The sequence below is a fragment of the Aulonocara stuartgranti genome, assembly GCF_965226115.1.
Source record: "Aulonocara stuartgranti genome assembly, chromosome: 15".
NCBI classification, from domain to species: Eukaryota; Metazoa; Chordata; class Actinopteri; order Cichliformes; family Cichlidae; genus Aulonocara; species Aulonocara stuartgranti.
The window spans coordinates 39175950-39200486 of NC_138951.1; the positions used below are offsets into that span (position 1 = coordinate 39175950).

A 24537-nucleotide genomic window follows, 5' to 3' on the forward strand; every position below is an offset into this window, starting at 1 on the left:
GCCAGCTCTGCAGATGAAAATGACTTGTTTATGCCAGAAGCAAGAGGAGAGTGGCCAGGGTGTTTCAAGCTTGAAAGTAAGGCAACTTTACCTCAAGTAACCACTTGTTAAAACCAAGGTATCGCTGAACCTTTAAGTAGATGAGCTACAGCAGCAGAGGACCACACCAGGTTCTCCTCCTGTCAGCTAGCATGAGGAAACTGAGTCTAGAATTGTCATGGGCAATAGAAGAGTGGAAAAATGTACCTTACATCAGTGGTTCAGGCTGGTGGGCTGGGAGTAATGGTGTGGCACATTTTGGGACAATTAATACCAACTGAGCATTGTTTAAACATCACAGCCTACCTGAATACTGTTGCTTACCATACTCATCCCTTTGTGATCAACTGTACCAATCTTCTAGTGGATGCTTCCAGCTGGATAAGGCACCATGCCAAAAAGCTCAGATCCTGCCAAGCTGGTTTCTTAAAACGTGACATAAAATATGCTGTCCTCAAGTGGCCTCCACAGTTAATCCACTTTTGGGATGTGGTGGAGTGGGAGACTCATCATTGATGTACAGCTGACAAATGTGCAGCAACTGTATGATGTCATCACATGGATCAAAATGTCTGATCAATGTTTTCAGCACCTTGTTGAATCTATGCCACAAAGAATTAAAGCAAAAGCACAAGCAAAGTGTACCTAATAAGTCAGCCAGTGAGTGTATATTTAGCATTAGCATATTTAGCACTTGTGTAATCATGAATACTAGCATCAGTATAGCTGAGCAATAGGGTCGTTTACAATATTATTATTATTACAATATTATTACCTTCATTATTATTAAAAAACAAACAACAAAGTAGATAAATCACATGGCCTGAACATCAACACTGTCAGATCAAATAAAATTCAATAAACATTTCCCAGCCATTTCCACAGACAGAGCCAGTTGTTGAGGACATTAATATCCACTGCTGATATCAGCAATTGCTTTGTTACATCTCATTAGTTGTTTCCCAGTCATTAGTCTGAGACCTGTCACTTGAGGAAATGTAACAGGGAGGAGTAAAAATGTAATTGTTCCATAATCAGGCCTTAGGAAGTCCCTTTAGTTAAAAATGCCTCTAGTAACTTTTATTTCATAAAGCTTCACAGCAGGCAGATGGACGGAGGTCTGCTGAATGATGGAGAGGACAGACAAGCTCCGGGCGTCTAGTCTGGTTCTTATCTGCTCTGCCGGCTCTTTTCCCAGTCCAGCCCCGATAACCCAGGTCGACAAGCAAAATACAGGATATGACCCAGTAACCTTGAATGGCAGCAGGGGAGTAATAGTGTTTTATTAGGGAAGGTCTTTTCTGTAAACCTTTCTAAAAGGCCGAACGTCTTCAGGAGCTTGACGTTTGTGCTTCCCTACAGTATTAGAAACAAAAAAAGGTACTCGAAATAACTAAACCAAAAACAATCAGTAATTTTTGTTGTAAAACAAGACAGATGACAGATTTATTTTTGCACTTTTATTTATTTTTTTATTCACAAATTACTGCACTCAGCATGTGTGAACTTCACTTAGCTAAGCTTACAACAGAGCCACACTCTTCCGTACCAGATAGAGCTTTCTGTGCGAGTCCAGACGGGGAACGGGCGCAGATGTTAAACGGTTCGGGGTTTGTTGGCCACTCTTGCAGGGGAAACTCGTCACCCTCCTGTTGTTTTGCTGTTGCTTTGCTCCAGTGTGTATTTGCTGCTTCAAAATCCCACTAGAAAATAAGAACATGTCAAAGTAATCGTACAAAGAATTATAGCAAAGTCATATAAACAGCTAATATTCTGAGACTAATGTGTCTGCTATGCTATAAAAGCATTTGGCGATAATCACATGGCACATATGATATATTAATGCACCCTAATGTTGATTTAAAATACAAACAAAGTATGTATTGATGAATTGGGAGGCAGCTCAGAAGTGTACCATACACTAAGTTAGGGCTGGGCCATATTATTACCGTTCACGATAATACCAGTATAATGTTAGGCAACGATAGGAAAATGAAATATCGCGATAGAATGGGAGTAAAACGCGCATGCGCAGTGCCTTTGTTTTCATACGCACATGGCCGGTCGTTGAGTGAAACAGATGAACCAGAATTGGTTTGTAAAAATGGTGCAACTTCAGTGATGTGGAACTGGTTTGGTGTTTGTCCGTCAGATACACAACAAAGCACATTTTTTTTGCAGAACATGCAAGCGGCCATCGTTATTGTCGTATTTGTCGGACTAAGATGCTCTTAAATCTGGGAGTAATCTGGGTCCTAAACTCCGTATATTTCAGGTCAAACAACACTGCAGCATCACTTAGAGTTAAAAACTGTCTAAATTCTTTCATCTTTAATAAAACGATCAGCATTGCTGCTTTACCAGGTGTAACTATAAAGTTTAACTTCCAGGCATCCATGAAAACAAAAGTTATTACATTTAACGGAGTTAGAAGTTAGCAAGAAGCTAGCGGAAGTTAGCTCGCTAGTTTCGCTAGTTACCTAAGCATGATATTGCATGTTCTGACTGAGAGATTTCTGAAAAAAAAAATCAAACGTACAGCTCTGCTGTCACTTCCAACATAAATGAAGACAGGAAACTAAACAGCAGTGACGTTTGTAGGGTTACTGAAGTTGGGCTAGCTGGTATATAATGATGTGCTACGTGATCGCTAGCGACACAGCTATGTTAGCATAACATAAACAGTGAAGCTGGAGGACGAACACTAACACTTTTCCACTTATAAAAGTTAACGTGAAGGTTCTTCATGGTTAGAGACAAATGCAATCGCATGGCAGGATGCTGTAAACGGACCAAACTTCAGTCAGGAGAACAACTGAGATAATCCATCCACAATACGAGGTTAGTCATTAATATACTGCAACATGGGAATAGAGCAGCTGCCAGAGAATTCAACATTAATGAATCAATGTTACAGAAGTGGAGGAAGCAAGAAGAATGAGTTTAATAAAGTTTGATTTATCTGACTGCTTTGTTTCGCTTAATGTGCCTTATAATCCTGTGCACCTTATGGTCCGAAAAATGTGTACTGCACACTGCAGTTTAATGTTGCAAAGCACCTCTTTTTAACTTCAGTGGATATTATACATGGTTATGCTCAGGATATGTCAGCCCATTTCTACTGGAAATGCCTTTTGGTTAAACTTTCAGCAAGGAATTTGCATTTGCACTGTTACATTTTTATAAAGCTTTAATGTACATAAAAACCAGCTTCTTGTTTAAGTGAAAATAAATGGAAGGTTGTCTTTTTGCACTAGTAATGTTGTGGAGTTGTATTTTGTCTCGCATCAATTATATCGTCGGTTATATCGTTATCGCAAATTTTCAAATATATATCGTGATAAATATTTTTGGCCATATCGCCCTGCTCTACACTAAGTGTTCCTTAGTTTTCTAGGGGGGCTCATCAATGGTGGTCGTGTTGGATCATGCCCCATGAGAGCGTCAACTCGACACCTACAACACAGGTCTTGTATTGTTCACACAGTGACATTCCTGGCCAGCGAGAGTCAAACAACAGACTATAAACATCTCCCAAAATAGCAGAGGGTACTGGCCCCCTATAGACAAGGCAACCATTTTGCACCACTTCCTAGGCAGACAGACCCAGCCCACTGTTGGTCTTTAATCAAAGATCCTTTACAGCAGAACAATTGGACCACATGGCAAATCTCAAACAATTCCACCCATCACTGTAGCCCTAAGCCTCAGCTCAGCCAAGAACCAGAACTCAGCAGTAATGTGCGTGAAACACAGCACAATGGAGGTTTCAAGCTGCCGGCTGAGGCGACTGTCCAATTATCAGGATCACATGTAAAGTAGGAAAAGCCACTCATTTAAATACTTCAAAAAATGCTCTGTAATCTTTGTTTTAGTTCCCAGTTTGCTTTAAGGCTGTTAGGAAGTTAGGTAACCAAATAAAAAGTAAAAGATTCACTGATAGACCTGAACTCCTCTGGAGCTCTTTGTAATCAGGATTAAACATTAGACACAAAGTCATCTTGGAAAGAATCATTCTTTGTAAGATCGAGTAAAGAGCATCAGTAACTTCCAAGTGCATCAGACAGAAACGGCCCGGCTAAACTTTAAATTGCCTCCTGTTGTCTTTGTGAAGATTAAGCTGAGTGTTCACAGCCAAACAAAGTTATACTTTGTCACATTCAGCATAAACTTACACTTTTCCAACTCGCCTTTACTTCTCGAACAAACCAACTGTGCTAAAAGGGCATTCATGTCTTTTGTTTTTTCCTGTTTGGTGAACAGTATCAACCTGCGATTGTTTGTGCTTGCACCATTTGCCTTTGTTTCTGATTAAATGACATCCTCCATAGCCTGGCTTTCTAGTAAGGGAGTTTTTATGAGCATAAAGGCCTGACAAAGAAAAAAAAAACACTTGGAATTTGAATCCTCTTGCAAACTCAGACTGTGTTTTTCAAAAAAGAGAAAACTATATAAATATGAACTGTTCTCTAAAATAAGACTAGTGAAGATTTGATACTGGCTCAGCTATACACTGCAGAAAACTAAAATACAAAACACTGAGCTTGCACTCAGAAAACCACATGCACATCTCTCCATAGACTTCAACTTGTCTGTCCAATAAGAACATGCTGACTATTGTCTCCTTATAAGAACGTCTGAGGGCTGTCTTCTGACTTACTTCCCCCAAAGTCACATGTGCAAAGCACTAAGCATAGTTGCACTATTACGTCTACTTATGAATTCTTCTTACTGCATTTTCATATTTTCATACGCAGACAGTCAATACCATTCCTTTATAATAAAGGATCTCAATCCTAAAGTGGCACTAAAACATAGGCAGTTTTGTCAGTGCCATTCTTATTCACCATTTCCACAAGCTGACTCCAGACCCCCTGTCTTATGATAATGAGTCATGAAGTCATTACCTCTTTAGGAACTTCACCACTGCTGTTGTGCAAATGACTCAATAGCTTAAACTCATAAAAAGACTCATACTAACAGAATCAGGTCATCACAGCATTTCATGTAAGGTGGCGTTACACAAAGGGTTATGTTCATTCATATTTTTATAACAGCCATGCACACTATCCAGCATACAAACATGCTGTCACCACCTAGTGGCACTTTGGAATAACTACATATTATAGCTATCCTTTACACCAGGGGTGGGCAATTCCAGGCCCTGAGGGCCGGTGTCCTGCAGGTTTTAGATCTCACCTTGGGTCAACACACCTGAATCACATGATTAGTTCATTACCAGGCCTCTGAAGAACTGCAGGAGCTAATTTAGCCATTTAAATCAGCAGTGTTGGTTCAAGGACACATCTAAAACCTGCAGGGACACCAGCCCTCAAGGCCCGGAGTTGCCCACCCCTGCTTTACACGGTGAGAACTGACATTTGATGTATTAAGATTACCAGCTTTTTGAAAATATATCATAGCTTTAGAGAGAGGGGGAGAAATGTTTATTTAGTGATAAATTTGATTCATTTCTTAATTTAAGTGATTGTATCCAAGTAGTCCAAGTCACCTCCAGATCCGAGCTGACCGGCGAGGAGTCACAGGATGTGTCTGTGGAGCAGAAGCCGTCGGCTCTGATCGCCCCAACCCTCCTGCTGGGAGGCTCGCTTCCCACGTCTCCCCTGGGTGACGTCACCTTCTCGAGGGGCATTTTCAAAAATGAAAGCACATCTAGTATTTGAAGAATAACGGTGTGCAGTGAAGAGTTCCTATCAAACAAACTGCTGTTGTAAAAATGTAGTGTCACAACAGATTCTTTGCTTACTTTTCTCGCAGGTTGACTGTTGACATCCATGTATTGGCCCACCTCTCTCATCTTCTGGAGATTTTTTATCTTTGAAGAAAAAGAATACTATTATAGTCACACCAAGGCTTTAGTAAACAAACACTATTAGAAGAACAATGCTAATAGTGTTTGTTGCAGAACGATGCCTGCATAGTGCTACTTCCAAATAACTTAATCCACACAAGAAAGCAGTAAGTAAAAATCCAATATTATCAGTATTACAGTAAAAAGCATGTTTATTATGGAAGTCTGATAGAAAACAAGCTATTAAATTCACTCTGAGAAATCCGAGAAGCAGCCTTGCACACACAATAACAAAAAAGTGGTATGATTAAACAAAACAAGCTTACTTTTGTTTGTGCTGATGAAGGAATTTGCTCTTTTGTCTGTCTCTTCATGGCAGTGTTATTCTTTGCAGGGCGCCGTGAACCACCTAAAAGGCGCTCTGTATCTGCAAAAAGTCTCATAGCCTTCTTGCTGGAGCCTCTCTTGCACCAATGAGTAATTACAATCTGACATGACAGGTTAAAGGTCAACAAACCACACCACAGCATGACTGGCACAGACTCAAGCAAATCACCTAGATCTAGATGTAATGGACAGTAGCCCCGGTTTTAGTGAGAATCCACACTCACCATCAATTTTGTTAGGTACACATGTTCAGCCACTTGTTATTGGAAGTATCTAATCAACCAATCACAGCAGCAACTTCATGCATTTACACATGGTCAAAATGACCTGCTGAAGTTCAGACTGAGCATCAGGATGGGAAAGGAAGGCGATTTAAGTCACTTTGAATGTGGCATGGTTGGTGCCAGATGGGGTGGTCTGAGTATTTCAGAAACTGCTGATCTACCAGGAGTTTCCCAAACATTCTGGTTTACAGAGAATGGTCAGAGAAATAAACAGTGACTCAAATAACAGTCAGTTGTCACAGTCTAGGCAAGCAGAAGAGGATCTCTGAATGCACAGTAGCTTTGGAATGTGGTGGAACAAAAGCTTCACATCATGGATGTAGGGCTGACAACTCTGCAGTAACTGTGTGATGCAATCACATCAATATGGACTCAAACGTCTGAGGAATGTTTCCAGCACCTTGTCGAATCTATGACACAAAGCTCTGAAGGCAAAATGAGGCCCGACCCCATACTAGCAAAGTGAGTTGTGAATCTCTACACAGTTTGAGTGATGCGTGGTCACACTTACTGTGTAAGGATACAAGAAGGTCTAGAGTCACACAGCCTGCTGATGACAGAAGCCATGGCATCGCTCTCATAAGAAATCTAAACTGAGTGTCACAGAGGAGTATGGCTGCAGTGTAGAGGGCACCAGCCAGTGAGCACAACAGTCCAGAGAAAATGGCAGTGTGGGTCACTTTATGTCCATTGCACTAAAAGGAAGAATACAAATAACACTAGGAACTTTATTAGAACAGTAACATGATTTTAAGTGAATGGTTTGTCACTTACTACTCTGCAGAGTTTGGGGATCCTGGAGGTACAGGCTATGACAAAAGACAGCAGCCCCAGTAGGTAACCCACGATTTCAGTGTTGTCCTACAGACAGACGGTTTTACGATGCAGCAGAAGGACATTTAGAGTAGCTGCAAAATGGCAATTCAAAAACAACAAAACAACCCAGGTGACAGCACTCATACACATGTGTCTGTTTGTGTAACCACACCATTGAAGAACTCCAGCTGGAGACTTGAAGGACAACATGCAGCAGCGTCCTCCCTTTGACGGGCTGCAGTGCTGAAGTATGGGAGACCCTGGACTTCAGAAAACCTCCTGCAACTACCATCAAGACACACACTGCTAGGAGATGCTGTCTCCTCCTCCTCTTCATCATCCTCAGCCTTTTTTCTGAGAGAGAACACCAAAGAGGACGGTTACAGTTAGAAAGCATTTCAATAGGTCCCCTGTTCATTTGTATGGTTATCTGTAGCGCCTCTCTGATAATTGTACCTACTGTTTTGCCAAAAGGGTTTGGTCGGCTGGATGACAATATTTAAACACCTGTGCTACCTTGCTGCTGCACTTTGAATAATGCACAATTGCTAAATTGTTTGGGAATGATAAGGTTTGCATTATTAAGATAAGGAATTTTCTTAATCATACCTGCTTTCGAATTCCAACACAGGAACACTGGAAAGCACCACAAAATACAGTTCACAAAATCCACAGCGGCAGCAAAAGCACCCATTAAAATCTGCAGAGAGGGCAGCGATAAGGAGTTACGGTATTTTAATGCATAAATAGAGTGAAAATACTTGGTTACACGTAGAACTGTGTTACCTGTATATGCAGCTGCCTGGACAGGATGGCTCCAGTTGTACTGCACAGGTTACCGATGAAGCAGTAGAAGAAAACCGCGGTTTCTCCCGGATTTTCTCCCCGAATTTTGCACCTCTGATACACGAACCTTCACAGTTACCACAGGTCAATGTTAGATATGTATTAAATGAATGGGGCCGGTGGGTGATTAATGATAATCTACTTACAGGAGACATGATAGCAGCAAAAGCAGCGCAGAAAGAAAGGTGAGACCAACAGGGACGCAAAGTGTGTCTGCGTCACGGGACAAACAGGTGTTAACTGAATCCACGCAAAAATCAACCAAACTAGTCAGGAAATAGTCTGATCGTTCCCCGACTTGACCATCCGCGATGTGCGCACTTTTCTTCATTTTAAGCGCAAATGCTCAGCGACAATCCGCAGAACCGATCAGAAACTGAGCCATGCTCCTAGTGCACATTTGACTTCTTGCTCATCAAAAGCACAGCGGCAGCTCTCCAAACGGCCCGCACGCGGCAGGGAGGGGCTTACCTGTGCCACCTGTCATATATGGAAATACGTTCAAAGGCACAAGTGAAAATGTGGATTTTACGCTCTTTCTGTGTTTAGAGATGCCAAAAAATAAATCATCATCCATTTATTTAAAGAGGCGCGTTCATTTGTAGCTACGATCAGGAGCATTGCGTGTACCTTAGTCCGTTTCAGGAATCTTACGCTTGATCACAGTGACCGCTTGCCAAAAAACGACTACAAATTGTTGTCAATGAGTTGTTGGGCTATGATCTGTCAAGCATATCTCTCATGAATGATAACAAGTGATTTTGAGCCACAAAGCACGTTCCTGTCACAAATGTAGAAGCTGCAGTCAGTTTTTGGCAAATTGACTTTTATATATATCCTTTATTTATCCAAGTCTCAGCAGAAATCTCACCAAATATCACATACAGCTGTTCTTTCAATACATTTAAAGTGGTCAAAAAGGATTGGATCGATTATAATTTAGAACACAGATTAGCTACAATAACAGAGTCATAAAAATACTCGAAAAACAGCTAATGTCTTTGCTTTAGACATAAACCCTTCATAAATCAGGCTGGTTTCAGTCTATCTACCAATATAAGCAAAGACATTAGACATAAAAAAACAGAAGCATCAGAAATCACTGCCACAGGTCAGGGGTGTTTGCGATTATTTATTGTATATTATTAATTTGACACTCATGGGAGTTCTCACTTGTTCCCAGGTTTACAACATTTTGTAGCTTGTAGCTATTCTGTGATGGTAAGAAAATCAACTCCAAATTTATTATCTGGTTGATAAATACTCAGTAAGAATTAGAAATGCTCTCAGATTCTTAGACACCTACAACCCTCATGTACTTCTTTAACCTCCTAGGACCTGGCGTCCACATATGTGGACATCACATTATATATATTATAGGGGTGGCTATAGCTCAGGCAGCTGTCTCCCCCAGTTTGCATGCCAAATATCCTTGGGCAAGATACTAACCCCTACTTGCTCTACGATGCATCCATCGGCGTATGAATGTGTATGAATGATAGTTACAAAGCACTCCCTGTATAGATAATAGTGCTCGTGTGAATGGGTGTGTATGGGGTTAATGTGGCGTGTTGTATAGAGTGCTTTGAGTACTCCAGGAGAAAAGCGCTATATAAGAACCAGTCCATTTTACATTTTGGGTTGTCTAGACCAAAATACCAAATTTTGCTCTACAAGGGCCTGATATCCACTTACGAGGATGTTATACTGCCTCTGTTTCATTGAAATTTAAAGCCAATGTCCTCATGAGTGGATCTCATTTTTCTCAGAAACAAAAATCTGACACAAAAAAATAAAAATCACATCATTCTTTGTTTTTACATTCATCAGGTCCCAATCAGCCCAAAGTGCAAGGAGAAATTAAAAATGCATCCCATGAAGGAGTTCGGGTAGTTTAACTTATTCAGATTACAAAACTTGCTATTTCATAGTCTTCTATTACAAATACAAAATATTGTATTTACACTGAAGCATTAAGTAATATATTGTTATGGAAATATGACAAAAAAGTGTCACACCAACATGAAAGCACGTGTTTATTCTACGTAACCCGGTTAAGTTACAAAGAGCATTGCTTTAAATGTATAAAAGTCAACATACAGTATTTTAACTGATTCATAGAGACTTTATGTGTCCTCCTTCAATACAATTTTGGATGTTGAATCGATTGGTTGCTCTTTAACTGGTGATCAGCCTGACGGAGTGCACTGCACCATTTTGTTAAAACCAGAGCCGACAGATTATGCACCTCATTAGTTAATGTCATGACGGCCTGACTTTTCCACACTCACAGGATTAAAGGGGGCCTTCATCTTTACAAAGCACTCAGAATTGATTCCCTTGGAATCACACATGAACTGTGCTTCAGGGTTTTTCCTAAAGTACAGTTCACAGATCTAAGTTGCTCAAATTAACTTAGATTTTCTGATCATAATCAGGCATCCAGATGCTTAGTAATCCGCCGCACTTTCTCCTTCTTGTTCCTGTTGCCGTGTTTTTTCCAGGGTTTGCCCACTGCCATCTCTGATTCAGCTTTGCCTGGACCCACAGGTCCACTGCCTGGTTTGTAGCCCATCACAGACTGAATTCCTTTGGAGAGTGCCCGCACGTTCTCCTAAACAGAGGTTCATCATCAACAAAAAGAAAAAATCATTTAACTTCATAATAAACTGCTCCTCTGCTGCAGACACACTTTATATTACCAAAAGTGTTCACTCGTCTGCCTTCACACTCATGTGAACTTGACTGACATCCCATTTTTAATCCATAGAGTTTGATATGATGTCCATCCAACCCTTGCAGCTATAACGGCTTCAACTCTTGTGGGAAGATTTTCCAAAAGGTTTAGGTGTGTTTATGGGAATTTTTGACCATTCTTCCAGAAGTGGATTTGTGAGATTACCACTGAGCTGCTGTCATTCCCAGTGGCTTCCACATTGTTATAATACCACTAAGGCTACGTTCACACTACAGGCGAAAGCGCATCAAATCCGATTTTTTTGACCCTATGCAACCCATATCTGATCATGGTGTGACAGTGTGAAAGGCTCAAATCCGATATTTTCAAATCCGATCTGGGTCACTTTCGTATGTGGTACTGAACCCGATACATATCCGATGTTTTAGAAAGCGACTGCTGTTTGAACGGTCATGTCGCATTAAATCCGTCTTTTACGTCACTGACACAAGACAGATGCCAATTATCAGCGCCGGAGAAGAGCCCGATAAGACATCGCGAACGCTTCCTGGCCATCCAGCGTAGATGTCAGTGAAACTGTTGGGAAGACAACGTTGGAGAAACGTGAACATTTTATTTGTACTGTATAATCTGCAGATTCTGACAGAAATCTGCAGCTATCCTTTGAAGCACCGCTCTTCTAAAACAGCAATAAGCATAATTATTCGGTTATTTACATTATTATGTAAATAACAAAATAACTTAAAGCAAAAATTGGGAAACGTGAAGTCTGAAGTCTTTATATTAAGGGCCATCAGTCAAACAATATTGTTTGCTCTGGGTCTAAACAGAGCGCCTTGTGTGTGACGTCTTCTTTTGCACATGCGGCCGCTTTGGTTCACACTAGAGCGCGTTTGCTGTCGCATTTTATTTGTAGTGTGAACAAGCAGACAAAAAAATCGGCTTTGATCAAAAAAATCGGAATTGAGCAATAAGACCTGCAGTGTGAACGTAGCCTAAGAGTTAAGTGTGGAATATTTATTAGTGAGGAAATTTCACAACTAGCATTCGATCCCTGGAATTCACTGAGCTCCTGAGAGCATCCCATTCTTCCACAAATGTTTGTTGATGCAGTCCGCGTGACTAGGCGCTTGATTTTACACACCTGTGGGCCTGGAAGTGATTGAAACACCTGAATTCAACGATTGGGATGGGTGACAGAACACTTCTGGTAATATAGCTTATATTACAACATCTACTGACCAAAAATAAGAGATCAGCAGGAATAATTTACCTGATGGAAAAAGTTCTTGTCAACCACATTTTCGATTCTCTTAATTTTGTGTTGTCTGTTCATTACTGTGGAGAGGTCACTGCTGTCTGAGTCTCTCTTCTCAAACTTTTTGTGCTGCGGCTGGAAGTCTTCAGCTTTTATATGTGGAGGGGGATGGCAGTGCAGAAGCTTGCCCTGTAAGGAAAAGAGCTATCTTAGGCAAAGGACGTTGTAAACATGATGCATAACGTTACAAGAGAACAGCTACACCTTACAAAAGACTGAAGACCTCCACAGTCTGCTTAAACACATAGCCGAACCACAGATGTGCTACAGCTACACTGTTTAACGCTGCAGGTGACAGAGCTGAGCCAAGATGAAAATAACTTATTTATCTCTCCTAGAATTTTCATCTGTTTTTTCCTCCCACTTTGTTAGGCTAAACATTTCATTAATGACCCATACTCACTCAACCACAGTCCAAAATTAAAACGTAAACACAAGCAACATAACTGTGTGTTTTTTCCAACCCACAACAGTTTGCAGTTGTGAACTTACGCTCACATAATCCTTCAGGACGTAACGGGCCGATCTGGACTGATCGGGCTGGCCGTGCGACGTCATGAAACCTCTCATATCTGAAACAGACAAAAAAGAAAAGGCTATGTTATAAAACAAAGAAATTACATCAAGGGGAAAGACAGCTAGCAGCATCTAAGGGTGCCACAGTGAGGTGACAGTATCACAATTTGAGCTAGGGACCTCTGATCAAGGAGGAACACAATACATAAAATTAAATCTATAAAATAGTTTTTTTTAAAGAATCTAAGATGGTTTACTCTCTCGAGTTGTACATATTTCACCTATTGTTAATCTATTCTATCCAGACTCATGATAAATGTCTATTAGCCTCACATCCATACGCCATCAGCAGCTCTTCCGCAGTGGGCGGTCTGTCAGGGTCTTCATCTTCCCGCGGTCTGATAATATTGATGCCATAGGTGCCTTCTAACACATGCCGAGGGATCGTCTGACATATGTGACCAATCTGTTAAGAACTACGTGTCGTAAGCATCAGAATCAATTATAAAGCAGAACAGGCGGAGTCTAGCTTTCTGTCACGTAAAGGATATGAGTGAGATCGCAGGTACGTGGTCTCTCATCTGGTCTATGGGCAGAATCCCAGAGCAGATCATCTCAGCTTTGGTAGAAACGAAGGAGGGCATGACCAGTCCTGGGCAGTCACAGAGACACAGGCCTGGCTCCACATATAACGTCTGTCATAAATGTCAAAAACAAAAACACACAAAAAACACCATCATAATCATCCATCCATCCTTTTTCAGGGGCGCGGGGGGGGGGGGCTGGAGCCTATCCCAGCTGTGTTAGGGCGAGAGGCAGGGTACACCCTGGACAGGTCGCCAGTCTGTCGCAGGTCTAACATCATTATTATAATAATTATCATTATTATTATTAAGCTTCTTGCTGGTGGAATCCCTAACCTGCATTTGAGCAGTAAGTACCTACCTGAAAGTGTTTAGTGTGTCCAGGAGTGGCTGAGACAGAAACCTTCTTGTTCCTCAGAATAGTGTTGATGGTTGAACTCTTTCCCACATTAGGATACCCGACCTGTTGGTTCCACCACATAATGAACATTTAATTGCTTTAAAATAACTCATACTGAGGAAAGTGTGGAGCTTCTTCCCCGACTATGAATCCAATTAAAATGTTTCCTGTTCCTACGATTCTAGTAAAGCATTAAAAAGCACTCCTGGTGAATTCTGCAAAGTGGTTCAAATGCTCTTACTAAATATAAATATACAACTCGATCCCAAAATTCAAAGGCGGTGTGGCTACAGCATGCAATTTACGCTAGACTGACAGATAGATGGTCCTTTTACTCACCAGTCCCACTGTCAGCTGCCCTTCTTTAACCCTGGAGCCGTTGTGAACAGCCTTGAACATTTCCAGCAGCTCATCCTTGCGCAGCAGACGGCTGGAGTTGTGGAAAGATGCATCAGATGAACCAGCAGTCTCTCCCTCTGCTTCTTCCTCGCCTTCTGAACAGGTCTTCCAGTCCTCCTCATCTACGCTTACCTCTTCCTGCTCTTCCTCTATGTCACTCTGTTCTCCCCCGTTGTCCTCATCCTCCTTATTCTTTACCTCTTCCTCTCCATCTGCACCTTTCTGACTCACATCTTCTTTAATTTTCCATCCTCCTTCTTCTGGATCACTCTCTTCACACTCTGGATCGGCCACCTCCATGCCCTGTGAGGGGACAAGTTTCTGCACTATTTTTCACTGGGATTAAAGACGGCAGGATGACGCCAAAAGGTGACTTTTTCTTCAGTACAATAAATTATCTTTTCCCTAAAAAAAAATGCAAATTCATCACAGTTCAGAGAAGAGAGAAAAGTTCATCAAGCCTCCGCGCTCTCACCTTTTCCTCTGCATCCAGCCTGTTGCCTTCAGCCAGAGCAGACCAGAAAACTGCCCTCAGCCCCTCTTTCTCAAAGTATTTGGCCCAGACTCGCCTCTGTTCCCTGGTCAGTAGATCAGCTTTGTTCACCAGAAGCATGTTCACCTTATGCTCTGTAACTTCTTTAACATAGGACTCCTGGTGCCACACAACCAGAGAATTATTACAATCACTGCAGTACAGTTTAAATGTATGTAATGATGGATACAAGCAAATGTTGACAGATGAAATATGCAAAATGATTAAACAAAGTGCAATTATTTTCATATATGAAACCAGATTTCTATCATCTGTCCACTATTGAAACAAAGCACTTACAAGGTCCAGACATCTGAACAGCAAAGGATTTCTGGCATCAACAATTTGAACAACGACGTCACTAAAATAAGAAAAAATAAATATTTGTTTTTTTTTCCCCCTCAGCATCACATAATGAGAACAGATTCCTCAGGAAATGTGATATGCTGTTGATTTGGGTTCTACCTCCTCTCAATCACTCTCCACAGCTGTCTCCAAAATTCAAGGTTTCTCTCAAACGGGGTGAGAATTAACTTCTGCTCCTCTTCCAGCCTTTGAAGAGAACACTTGTAATTAGATTATAGGCAACAATAATCCAGCACAAATGTATCATAAGTCATTAATTAGAAAATTTTGAATGGTTATCCCTGCATTTCACTACTGATTCTTAACACCAAAAGTGACTCAGAGTACAGAAAAGCTGCATACTGTGCAAGTGCTCGTCTCCACTCCAAGAAGCTGTCTTTCTCTGTCTGTTGAAGCTCGTCTGGACTGGTGCTTTCATCCCAGTGGGGTCTTATAACAAGGAAATACACAACAGATCTTATCAATGCAACATATTATTTATACGTTAGACAAATTAACCTGTAAAAACATGTCGACTCAAATCACCGTCTCGGAATTCTGAGGAAATGTTTGTTGTCTTCGTGCAGCTTCATCAGTTCGCTTTTCTCCTCAGCTGTTAATAAGCCCGCTCGAGCTTCTGCCGGCACAAACTTGATATTGAGCTTCTCTAAGAAAACACAGAAATGAATGAAAGTGATTAGATTAACAAACAGAATCAAAAAGGCAGATCTACAGTGGAGATCACATAATATTTAAGACAAAAAATACTTAAAAACACAGGAAGAATTACTTGTGTTAGGTTTATACACGTAAATATTGTGGACTAAAATTCGATGTGGAAGGCTCATTCCCAGTTATCGCAAACACTCGATTGCAGTTGTTGCTACCCAAGGACAACCAGTTGCTAGGTTTATGGGGACAATTACTTTTCCACATAGAACCAGGCAGCTTTGATTTGTCTTTTTCCCTTAGTAAATGATGTCATCATTGAACAATTATCTTTGTCTAATTTATCATTTAATTTGTTGATGTCCTGAAATGTGCAAGTGTGACAATTATTCAAAAAAATAAGAATTCAGAAATGGGACAAATACTTTTTCAGAGCACTGTAGTTTCCCATGTTTAATAAGTAAAAAAAAGAAACATACCTACAATTCACCTGAAAACTAAACATGAGTGAATCAAATTGTTATTTACCTGCAACAAACTCTGTTCCTGCCAGTTCAGCTGTGGCCAGAAAGTCATCCATGGAACTTTGTTCTGTCACTGACTGCAGGTTCAGCCGCCCCCAGTCGTAGCCATCATTCAGTTCACTGGTGTGGAGCTGAAAATATAAAGAAAAAACAATGACAACAAACTTTCAGTAGCTTGACCAGCAGTAAGTGCATGTGAAAAAGCGTCGAGATTAAACAAAGCAGCTGTGACTGGAACATCATCGCCAAATAGCGGATCATTTTCACATCCTTGCATCCAAACCACCCTTTGACTTGTTCTAAAAATAGTTGAGATTTTGTTAAAACAATTTCCCAGAAAAGTTTATCCCCATTACAAACGTACCCCAGTCATTCATTTATTTACGTAATAGTCCTTGCGCATTAGTTCGTTTGCTCTAAAACAACAGCATCAGTAAATTTACATCTTGGTAAGCCCGTGTGGGGTAATCGTAACACTAATACTAACAGCTAAGTGGAATTAAAAAAGTTGAGTGGCATTTAAAAACGGGGTCACAACTGCTTAGGGGATGATACTATATCACGAAAGGTCTCATATCTATATCTGTGATTATCTGAATACGTTTAACACAAGCTAAAAAAAAAAAAAAAAAACCTGTGTCATACCCAAGAGTCGCCCCTTTTGTTTCCCCGGCCTGCCTGGAGCCTCTCCTTGATCAGAGCTCTGCCCAGCACGGCTCCTCCGCCCGCCTTCTTCTTGCCCATAATATCCTCCGATGCTGTCACTTCACAAAATACAGGAGGAATACAAAACTGAAGAATACTGCGGACAGCCACTCGCTTCAGAGACCCATGTGCACTACCTACAGCCTTGTTGTCGTAAAAACCGGAGATGGAACAAACCAAACGATTAACATATCCGGACAATTAAATTGGTGTTGGACTTTAGAAGTCATGTTATTTTATAAAAAGCTACCCTTTATATTCTTTATACTGTTAATAAAATAAACTCTAAAACAGTAACATACATTATCTTATAATTTATCTTATCTGATAAATACAGGCGGGAGAGTAGCTGTGGTACATTCCGGTTACACGCTCAGCGGTTAAATGTGCCCTGAAGAAACACCGACAGAAACAACATGAGTTCCTCGTGTGTCACACTTGGGAGTAATCGGGATGTTAGAATTAGATCAGAAAAGAGTATATCTGTACTGTGCGATACTTCTAAAGGCAAATTGCTTTCCATACTTTGGTATCGTTCCAATACAACGTAAATGCAGTACTACACATAGTTTTACCCTATAAAGACAGCTTAAATGGGAGAAAGCAGTGTGATTTATGAGATAATTCATCATTCTGAACACATTTTAATGACCACCTTTTAATGTCAACAATAATTAGTTAATGCAAGAAAAAAACATAACTTTCAGACTATCCTGTATTTTGAAATTGGGTGTTTTGGAGACATGGAATGTAAATGTGCATGTCTCTAAAGGACTTTGCGTCAGCATCTGTTGTTTAGATGTGTTATGGGCTATAAATAAAATGACAGTCAATACAAAAAGGTTCAGTCATTTTTCATAGTGCATGTTTGAGATATATTTTTTCATTAACAAAACCACCAACACAACACAGTTAACACAGTTCAGTGGGCTACATACTGAACTTAGAGGAGAGAAACAAAGTAACAATCATATCTCCCTAGTATTGATTAGATACCAATATCAGTGTTGGTATTGACAGTATCAATATCTGGACTGATCCTCCCACCCCTGGGGTATATGGCCCTCTCAATCTGAGCTGTCCCTCAGATCGGGGTATAGTTAGAAGGGCAAGAGTGAGATGTTTTGGACACCTCCTAAAACGGAGAGAGGATGCCAGGCACCAGCAGCAGCAGCAGCTCATAGGGGAACAAACCATCCCCTTGGTGCCTCTCAGGAAGCTGCCGAACAGACAGTGCTACTACAAACCCCTGGTGGAGCGCAGCCGGAGTGCACCAAAATTGGGCTCTATCACGGAGGACTTGGTGGGGGAGGAAGAGGAGGAGAAAGCAATGCACTTTGAGTGTGAGGACATTCTGGACACGGACAATGATTGTGGTGCCAATGGCAAACAAGAGTTGACTCAAATTATTAATGACTTGGGAGAGATGAGCATAGGAAACGACGATGTTTTCAGGGGTTTTTTTTTCTGCGCTGCAGAAAATTGTAAAACTACTGTGAACTTGGTGGATCTGTCCAGATCTTTGACTGGAAACTACTTCTATGAATGAGTGGTTCAAAAATGTGTAAGTGAAAAGCTGCCACATTTCAGGTCCCAAAGTCAAACGAACACTGAGGGATCACTGAGAGCTAAAAACGGTCCAACTTCTTTCATCTTTAATAAAATGATCAGCGTTGCTGCTTTACCAGGTTTAACAATTAAGTTTAACATCCAGGCATCCATGAAAACAGAGTTTATTCTATTTAGCTGAGTTAGAGGTTAGCGGGAAGTTAGCTCGCTAGTTTCCACCTAAACATGATCCTCATAATCAGTGTTACTAATTCATACACTGGTTTATCATCTAGACTTTTTGTCTCATCCAGCACCATGATCAGGTCCAGTTTTTATTTCATCTTTGATTTTTCAGCTGCTGTGCCTGAGCAGCCTCCAAGAGACCCTTTGTTGCAGTTAGTCTTTCTCCAGAAGCCATCTGGCTGCTTGATCCAGCTCTGGCTGCTGCACCGGGAAAGAGCAGTGAGGAGGTGGATTGATGAATGAAATTCATAACAAAAATTCATAATGGACTTTTTCCATTTAGAAATGATAAAAATCAGCTTTCTTTTTAATTGCTATTAACTGACAGTCAGATAACCAGCTTTTAAAAACATATTCATAAACACTTTGCAGTCAACAAAATTTGCACAGAGGTTATAGATGAAATAAAAGTATCACGTGTGTTCAAGGTGTGTTTATAACTCTGTTATTGTACATATTCTGTGTTATACATCATAATCATTCCAGTCATTTTTTTTACTGTTTTAATCTTTATAAAACTGTTATTTATTTATTTATTTTTGTGATTTCTGCTGCCCTATTGGTCTGGTCTCTCTTGAAAATCTGAGAATGTGATATTCATAATAAAAGGATTTAAGTTTACTGCCAAAAAATGATTGCACTTCATAACAGAAATGTGCTAACTGGCTTGAAATAGATTGAAACTGTTATGAGATTGCTTCAGGGAGCAGACATGACACCGTCTTTTAGGTTTCGCCATCACTTTGTATTATGCGCACAACACCACCCTCCTCTGGCTTCCACATGAACTGCACCTTAAACATCAACTGTTTACAAATGTCATGACACAAACAAACGTTTCAATACCGTAAATCACTTTTTGGACTGCGATCACTTTTTGGCACAACATCGGCTCTGATAACATTTAAAGCGCACTGAAAAACTATTCTTTAATGCTAAAAACCCATTATCAGTTGTAATTATTTATTTATTAATTTAAATTTCAGATATCGATCTTCATTTTTGTAAACTGGTGAATTAATGATTTTTTTAAAGAATTAAAACGACAAAGTTTGGCAATATATTTTTTAAAAAGGATGAATAAAGCAGTAAAATAAAATGAGAAATATATATATTTTTTAAAATCTATGATAATTAGACGAACTTTATTTTAAATAAATAAAATTGATTTTCGGTGACCCTGGGTGTCATGGTGATGATGACGTGTTTGAGTGCAGGTATAAAAGCAGGAGGAAAAAGTGGAATTCGGGTTTCACGTTTGAGCGCAAACAGGAGCTTTTTCCCACTAGTGCTGTGAAAACTCGGATTTTTCAAGCTACAGCTAACGTTTGAAAATCTTCAAGAAGGATTTGCAAAATGACTTCTTCAGACTTCAGTCGCGAGACGCACCTGCTCTCCCTTTTCATTGAGGAGGTGTTAGATCAACGCTATGGTGAGTACAGCAGGCTAATATGTCAGAGTGCTAGCAAACAAATACAACTTAGATTTTTGTCTTTTATTGTTTGGAAGTAGGACTTCATGAGTGTTAACATTTAGGATGAGATGTTTCATACCTGAGTAACATCAATTTTAACATGTGCCAGTACACTATAAAGATGGCGCCATGTTTTTTTTTAATTGCTAACGACTTAAGGCGTTGGAGGACGCTGACGTCAGCGCGCGGCCGTTTTTGCATGTAGAGGGTTTGAGTTGACATGTTTGGGCTGCTGGCGCTGAGTTATACGTGAACGTTTCATAGATTGTGAATGTGTAAAGCTGGAGAAGCTGGAGTTTTAAAAGTTCACAGAGTCGCAGGATGAGTTTGAGATTGAAACAGTGTGTGCCTGCAATAAGGAGGTGGGAGGTTTCTCACCTAAATGTAGCTGCTTTATCCTCAAAATATCGATGCTCAACTAATATGAAGATATTACTCCTTAATGTGAATGCGTATTAAAACCTCAGTGAAAATCCACGCAGCCTTACACCAGTGGCGTGTCTAGAAAATTTTTGTTGGGGGGGCCAGGTAGGGGCACAGATTTGGAGAAGGGTGGCAGATGTAATTGGCAGATAATGTTTTAAAAAAAAAATTCTACCAACCCTTAACCATAATTCAATAATCCTATAAACCTAATAACCAAATGCACTTTTAACTCTTATTAGAATGAGATTTTAACCACTACGGTGCAAAGTTTTTAGATACTGCGTTGATAAAGTACAAGAGATACAATCAGTGCTTTGTCAGTGTTTACTCAGCATTCAAGGACAGCAATATTTGCATAGTATTTTTACTGACATATACTGCACATATGTTTTGGGCAAAAACATTTTTGAATATTAAAATACGAACATTTGTAGCAAACAATTGACAAATTAGCCAGTTCCAATGTAAAACTTTCTCTGCCTGTTAAAAAAAGAAGATAATCTTCTCACAAACTGGTGTTTGATTTTGAAACAGGAAAAAAGTGGAGAAACAACTGAAAAGACTAATATTTGAATAAAACCTGAAAGCAAGTAAATACTTTCTATGCTGCCTTATGGTAAACTTTGGTAATATTGATAAAGAACAACACTGGCTGATGATGAAATACATTCAGCTGGCATGGTGACACTGCCAGTATAACCTGCAGGGCTGGACTGGGACAGAAAATCGGGCATTTTGACTACAGACCGACCCACCAGGTATTAAAGCCATAAAGCCTTTGAATGAAAACAAACCCTGTTGTGACAGTGATGTACAGTCTTTTTGGTATATGTATGATTTCTATACATTTTATGTCAGATAAAAACTTTGGTTGTAAGATTTAGATAATTATTTAATAAAAGCTAGATATTTTAAATGAGAATAAGAAAGAAAAGTATTTCTTTGTGCCCCCTTTCCCTGTTAATGCCCTACCTGGCCCCCTGGCAAAACTTTGCTAGACCCGCCCCTGCACAGTTACCAGCTGTCAGCTACATAAAAAAGGATCCTGGTGGGTGGTCTTCACGTTTCCCTCTCACCAGATATCCAAACCGACATCATGACCAGCAGCTTTACAGCTGTGGCTCCAGCAAACATCAGCTGATACTAGAAATTAATATTAAATAAATTCTAACAACAGCCGATCAAGCTTAAACGTGCTGCTGTTGTTTAGCGCAACATCTGCTGGTTTCGTCTTTCTGGCGCAAAGTGGGCGATAAACAAACAAGAGAGAAAAACCGATCAGCTGATCATCGATCAGTTTCATGATTGAAGTAGCAACAGGAGAGGCAGGATGAGAGAAGAGGCAGCTGTGCAGCATAAAGACAGAATAAATCCAGCTTTGTGTCTTTTTCCATTCTAGCTGAAGTTCGGGACAAACTGCGTCTCTTCTCAGCTCAATACGAAACGTGTAATATTTTCTCTGATTGAGGGACCATTCCATTTTTTTAAGGAGCCGTTGGCAACTCTACTAACTAACCTTATGAATAAAATAAAGTTCACTATCAGTAACATCATAGCAACCGAACAGCTGTATAAAAACTCCAAGCTGGCTAGAACGCAGTATGAGTTATTGCAACTGACAGTAAAAAGTCAGCACAACGAAAATAAACTCCACCTAAACTTAGTTTATATCTGACCCAGATAGACTGCAGGTCATGACTTCTTACCTGAAGTTCAGTTCACCTGACACTCGGACTGGCGGCTGCCTCGGGGCTCTCCTCCTGCCTCCCCTTCCCTCATCCACCTGCTGCCTCTGTGGAAGCCCCGCCATAGCCACCACCAAACAACGGAGTTATTTCTACACATCGACCTGCATCTGGCCAATCCACCACCTCTCATTGTTCATGCCGTTACAAAAAAAATAAAAAATAAGTCAAATAAGCCCGATGGCCAGTCCAGCTATGTTAACCTGCAACCAAATTTGCAGCTCCATACAGCAATGTTACGACTTAGATTACATCTTATAACTCATAACTCTTATGTTAGCTGCCCTCAGTAGCATACTGTCTGAAATATTCCACGGCTGCAATAATTCTTTAAGTGTTATTTTTTCCTTGGTATTCTAATTTCGCCGAAGTTTACTAAACTCAACAAACTTAATATTACTTACCGGGACATTTATTCTGTCCTCATTTTCTTTCACCGAAAAATTGTTTCCTGCAGTGCCATCTTTCGTGCTTGGCTCTCCTACCTTTGCTAACGTGATGCACATAGCGCAGAAGCCGATGCTGCATTCACTTACACTCGGATATCTGAGCGTCACCGTGAAAACATAATCGGACATTTGATATTTGATTGAATTTTATTGTTTTGCCTTTGGGGTGGCACCTGGGGTGGCCAGTCTGGTTGGGGGGGTGGCCTGTGCCCCCCCAGGCCACCCCGCTGGACACGCCATTGCCTTACACACATGAAAACTTTTACCAGGTGAAAAATGTGAAGGCTTTCATAAACAATGAGTTCTGCTGGGCGCTTCTTACTGTTTGTGTGTGGAAGAGCTTATGATGATGTAAAGCCATGTCTGGACAATTTAAATCCAGGCTTTAATTTGTGTGATCACATGATTAACGTAGACGCACGCTTTGCTTTCTCGTAGCTGATCTGGTGAGTCCAGTCACTGCACCTCAGATGGTCGTCACTAACTTGAGGAACCGTGAACTGAGCAGGAGGCATCTGAACTCCATGTCTCACCTGGTCCTCACTCTTTACCATAACCTGGTGACTGGGTCCAAGGACTTTCCTTGCATACCTTTTAAAGGATGGTTCCACCGGGACCTGGTGACGACACCATTTGTCAATGTGAGGCAGAGCCAGAGAGAGAACACCACTCCTTCTCCTCCTACGGACTCACCAGCTGGCATGATGCTGCCGCCTGCGGGCTCCAGCTCTCATCCACGCTTCCTGACTCCAGTTCTTCCAGAGAAAGCAGATCTTGCTGTGCTGAAGGCAGATCGGAGGAACTGTGTCCGCACCCTGACTGTCGACGGCCTCCCCGTCACCAGAGTCATCTCCACTGTTTACCGAACAGAGGACACTGAGATGAAGAACCGCTGGAGAGTAACAGACTACAGCGCGGACGGCAGAGTTCTCACTTCGGTGCTCTGCCGTTTTCTAAATATGTCGGCAAAGCGTGCTAAGAGGAAGGCGGAGGAAGAGAGCAGCATCCGGAGCCCGACTCAAGCAAGGAAGCGCTTGAGATTATAATATACAGTGAAGCATGTCGAACGTCAGCAAGCCTGAACAAAGTGGTAAGTAGTAAATAGTGCTTAAGGTTGTTTCTAAAAGAATGTCCTAAAATATTTGAAAATCGTCGAGGTTTTAACTTTTATTCTTTCTTTTCTGCCTCTTGTTTCTAAAAGTCAGGCAAAAGAGTCACGCTGCAAAGAAACACCACACAGAAGATTTTCCCTCAGTAAAATGGTGAATATATTCATCTTGTTATGACGTTTGCTCACAATAACCAGGAGTGTTTCTGAAGTGATTCACTCTCATTTGGTGTTATTTGATCCAAAGACAACTGAGGGTCTTCAGAGCAGCGTGAACGGGCGTCATCTGAGAGCAAGACAGTCCTGGCGCCTTTGTGGTTCCCTCCAGGTACTCCAGCTTCATCCCACAGTCCAGAGAGATGCAGTTAGGTTGAATGTGAGTGTGAATGGTTGTCTGTTTCTCTGTGTTAGACTGACCTGTCCAGGTTATACCCCCGCCTCTGGCCCCATAACAGCTGGGATGGCTCCAATGGTTAAGCAGAAGAAATGGATGGAAGGATGATCCAAAGAGAAACATTGAAGGCCCTCTCACAAAAAAAGATAAGAACTCCTTTTACACATTGTTGAAACATCCTGAAAGTTATTTGTTGTGTTTAGAAACTGGTTGAACTGTCATTAGAGTTTGTTTCGACTTGTTGTTCATTTCTTATTCGGTTCAGCTGTGTTT

General features: G+C 40.8%; 3 protein-coding genes across 4 annotated transcripts; 1 reads left to right on the forward strand and 2 right to left on the reverse strand.

Moving 5' to 3' along the window:
• Nucleotides 1–544: 544 nt before the first annotated feature.
• Nucleotides 545–8653, reverse strand: tmem44 (transmembrane protein 44). Of its 2 annotated transcripts, none has more exons than XM_082506404.1 (10): nucleotides 8331–8653; nucleotides 8125–8251; nucleotides 7948–8038; nucleotides 7511–7692; nucleotides 7297–7383; nucleotides 7047–7217; nucleotides 6178–6339; nucleotides 5807–5875; nucleotides 5552–5677; nucleotides 545–1742 (listed from the first exon to the last, which is right to left on the reverse strand). In XM_082506404.1, the coding sequence occupies exons 1-10, from the start codon at nucleotides 8513–8515 to the stop codon at nucleotides 1548–1550; spliced, it is 1395 nt and encodes a 464-aa protein (XP_082362530.1). In that variant the 5' UTR covers nucleotides 8516–8653; the 3' UTR covers nucleotides 545–1547. The 2 variants fall into 2 exon arrangements, with proteins under 2 accessions (XP_082362530.1, XP_082362529.1); XM_082506403.1 differs by having other exon boundaries at nucleotides 5552–5680.
• A 1554-nt stretch (nucleotides 8654–10207) lies between these two features.
• On the reverse strand, nucleotides 10208–17239 carry lsg1 (large 60S subunit nuclear export GTPase 1). Its single transcript, XM_082504503.1, has 14 exons — nucleotides 16815–17239; nucleotides 16174–16300; nucleotides 15523–15643; nucleotides 15340–15426; nucleotides 15097–15183; nucleotides 14932–14992; nucleotides 14575–14751; nucleotides 14040–14402; nucleotides 13662–13763; nucleotides 13264–13411; nucleotides 13050–13169; nucleotides 12693–12772; nucleotides 12156–12329; nucleotides 10208–10798 (listed from the first exon to the last, which is right to left on the reverse strand). Exons 1-14 carry the CDS (start codon nucleotides 16911–16913, stop codon nucleotides 10619–10621), a joined length of 1926 nt encoding a protein of 641 aa, XP_082360629.1. The 5' UTR covers nucleotides 16914–17239; the 3' UTR covers nucleotides 10208–10618.
• A 2693-nt stretch (nucleotides 17240–19932) lies between these two features.
• LOC309689294 (uncharacterized protein) lies at nucleotides 19933–24410 on the forward strand. The gene is made up of 5 exons (XM_082505598.1): nucleotides 19933–20100; nucleotides 23201–23852; nucleotides 23964–24024; nucleotides 24118–24198; nucleotides 24282–24410. Exons 1-2 carry the CDS (start codon nucleotides 20025–20027, stop codon nucleotides 23806–23808), a joined length of 684 nt encoding a protein of 227 aa, XP_082361724.1. The 5' UTR covers nucleotides 19933–20024; the 3' UTR covers nucleotides 23809–23852; nucleotides 23964–24024; nucleotides 24118–24198; nucleotides 24282–24410.
• The last annotated feature ends 127 nt before the right edge of the window (nucleotides 24411–24537 follow it).

Coding starts and splice junctions, on each gene's coding strand:
- tmem44 (XM_082506403.1), bottom strand. CDS start 8,515: ATGAAGAAAAGTGCGCACATCGCGGATGGTCAAGTCGGGGAACGATCA. Junction 6,340..7,046: donor GTGTGACTCTAGACCTTCTT/GTATCCTTACAC, acceptor CTGTCATGTCAG/ATTGTAATTACTCATTGGTG. Junction 1,743..5,551: donor CGGTCAGCTCGGATCTGGAG/GTGACTTGGACT, acceptor CTTATTTTCTAG/TGGGATTTTGAAGCAGCAAA.
- lsg1 (XM_082504503.1), bottom strand. CDS start 16,913: ATGGGCAAGAAGAAGGCGGGCGGAGGAGCCGTGCTGGGCAGAGCTCTG. Junction 15,644..16,173: donor AGGAACAGAGTTTGTTGCAG/GTAAATAACAAT, acceptor GTGTTTTCTTAG/AGAAGCTCAATATCAAGTTT. Junction 10,799..12,155: donor ACAAGAACTTTTTCCATCAG/GTAAATTATTCC, acceptor ACCTCTGTTTAG/GAGAACGTGCGGGCACTCTC.
- LOC309689294 (XM_082505598.1), top strand. CDS start 20,025: ATGACTTCTTCAGACTTCAGTCGCGAGACGCACCTGCTCTCCCTTTTC. Junction 20,101..23,200: donor GGTGTTAGATCAACGCTATG/GTGAGTACAGCA, acceptor GCTTTCTCGTAG/CTGATCTGGTGAGTCCAGTC.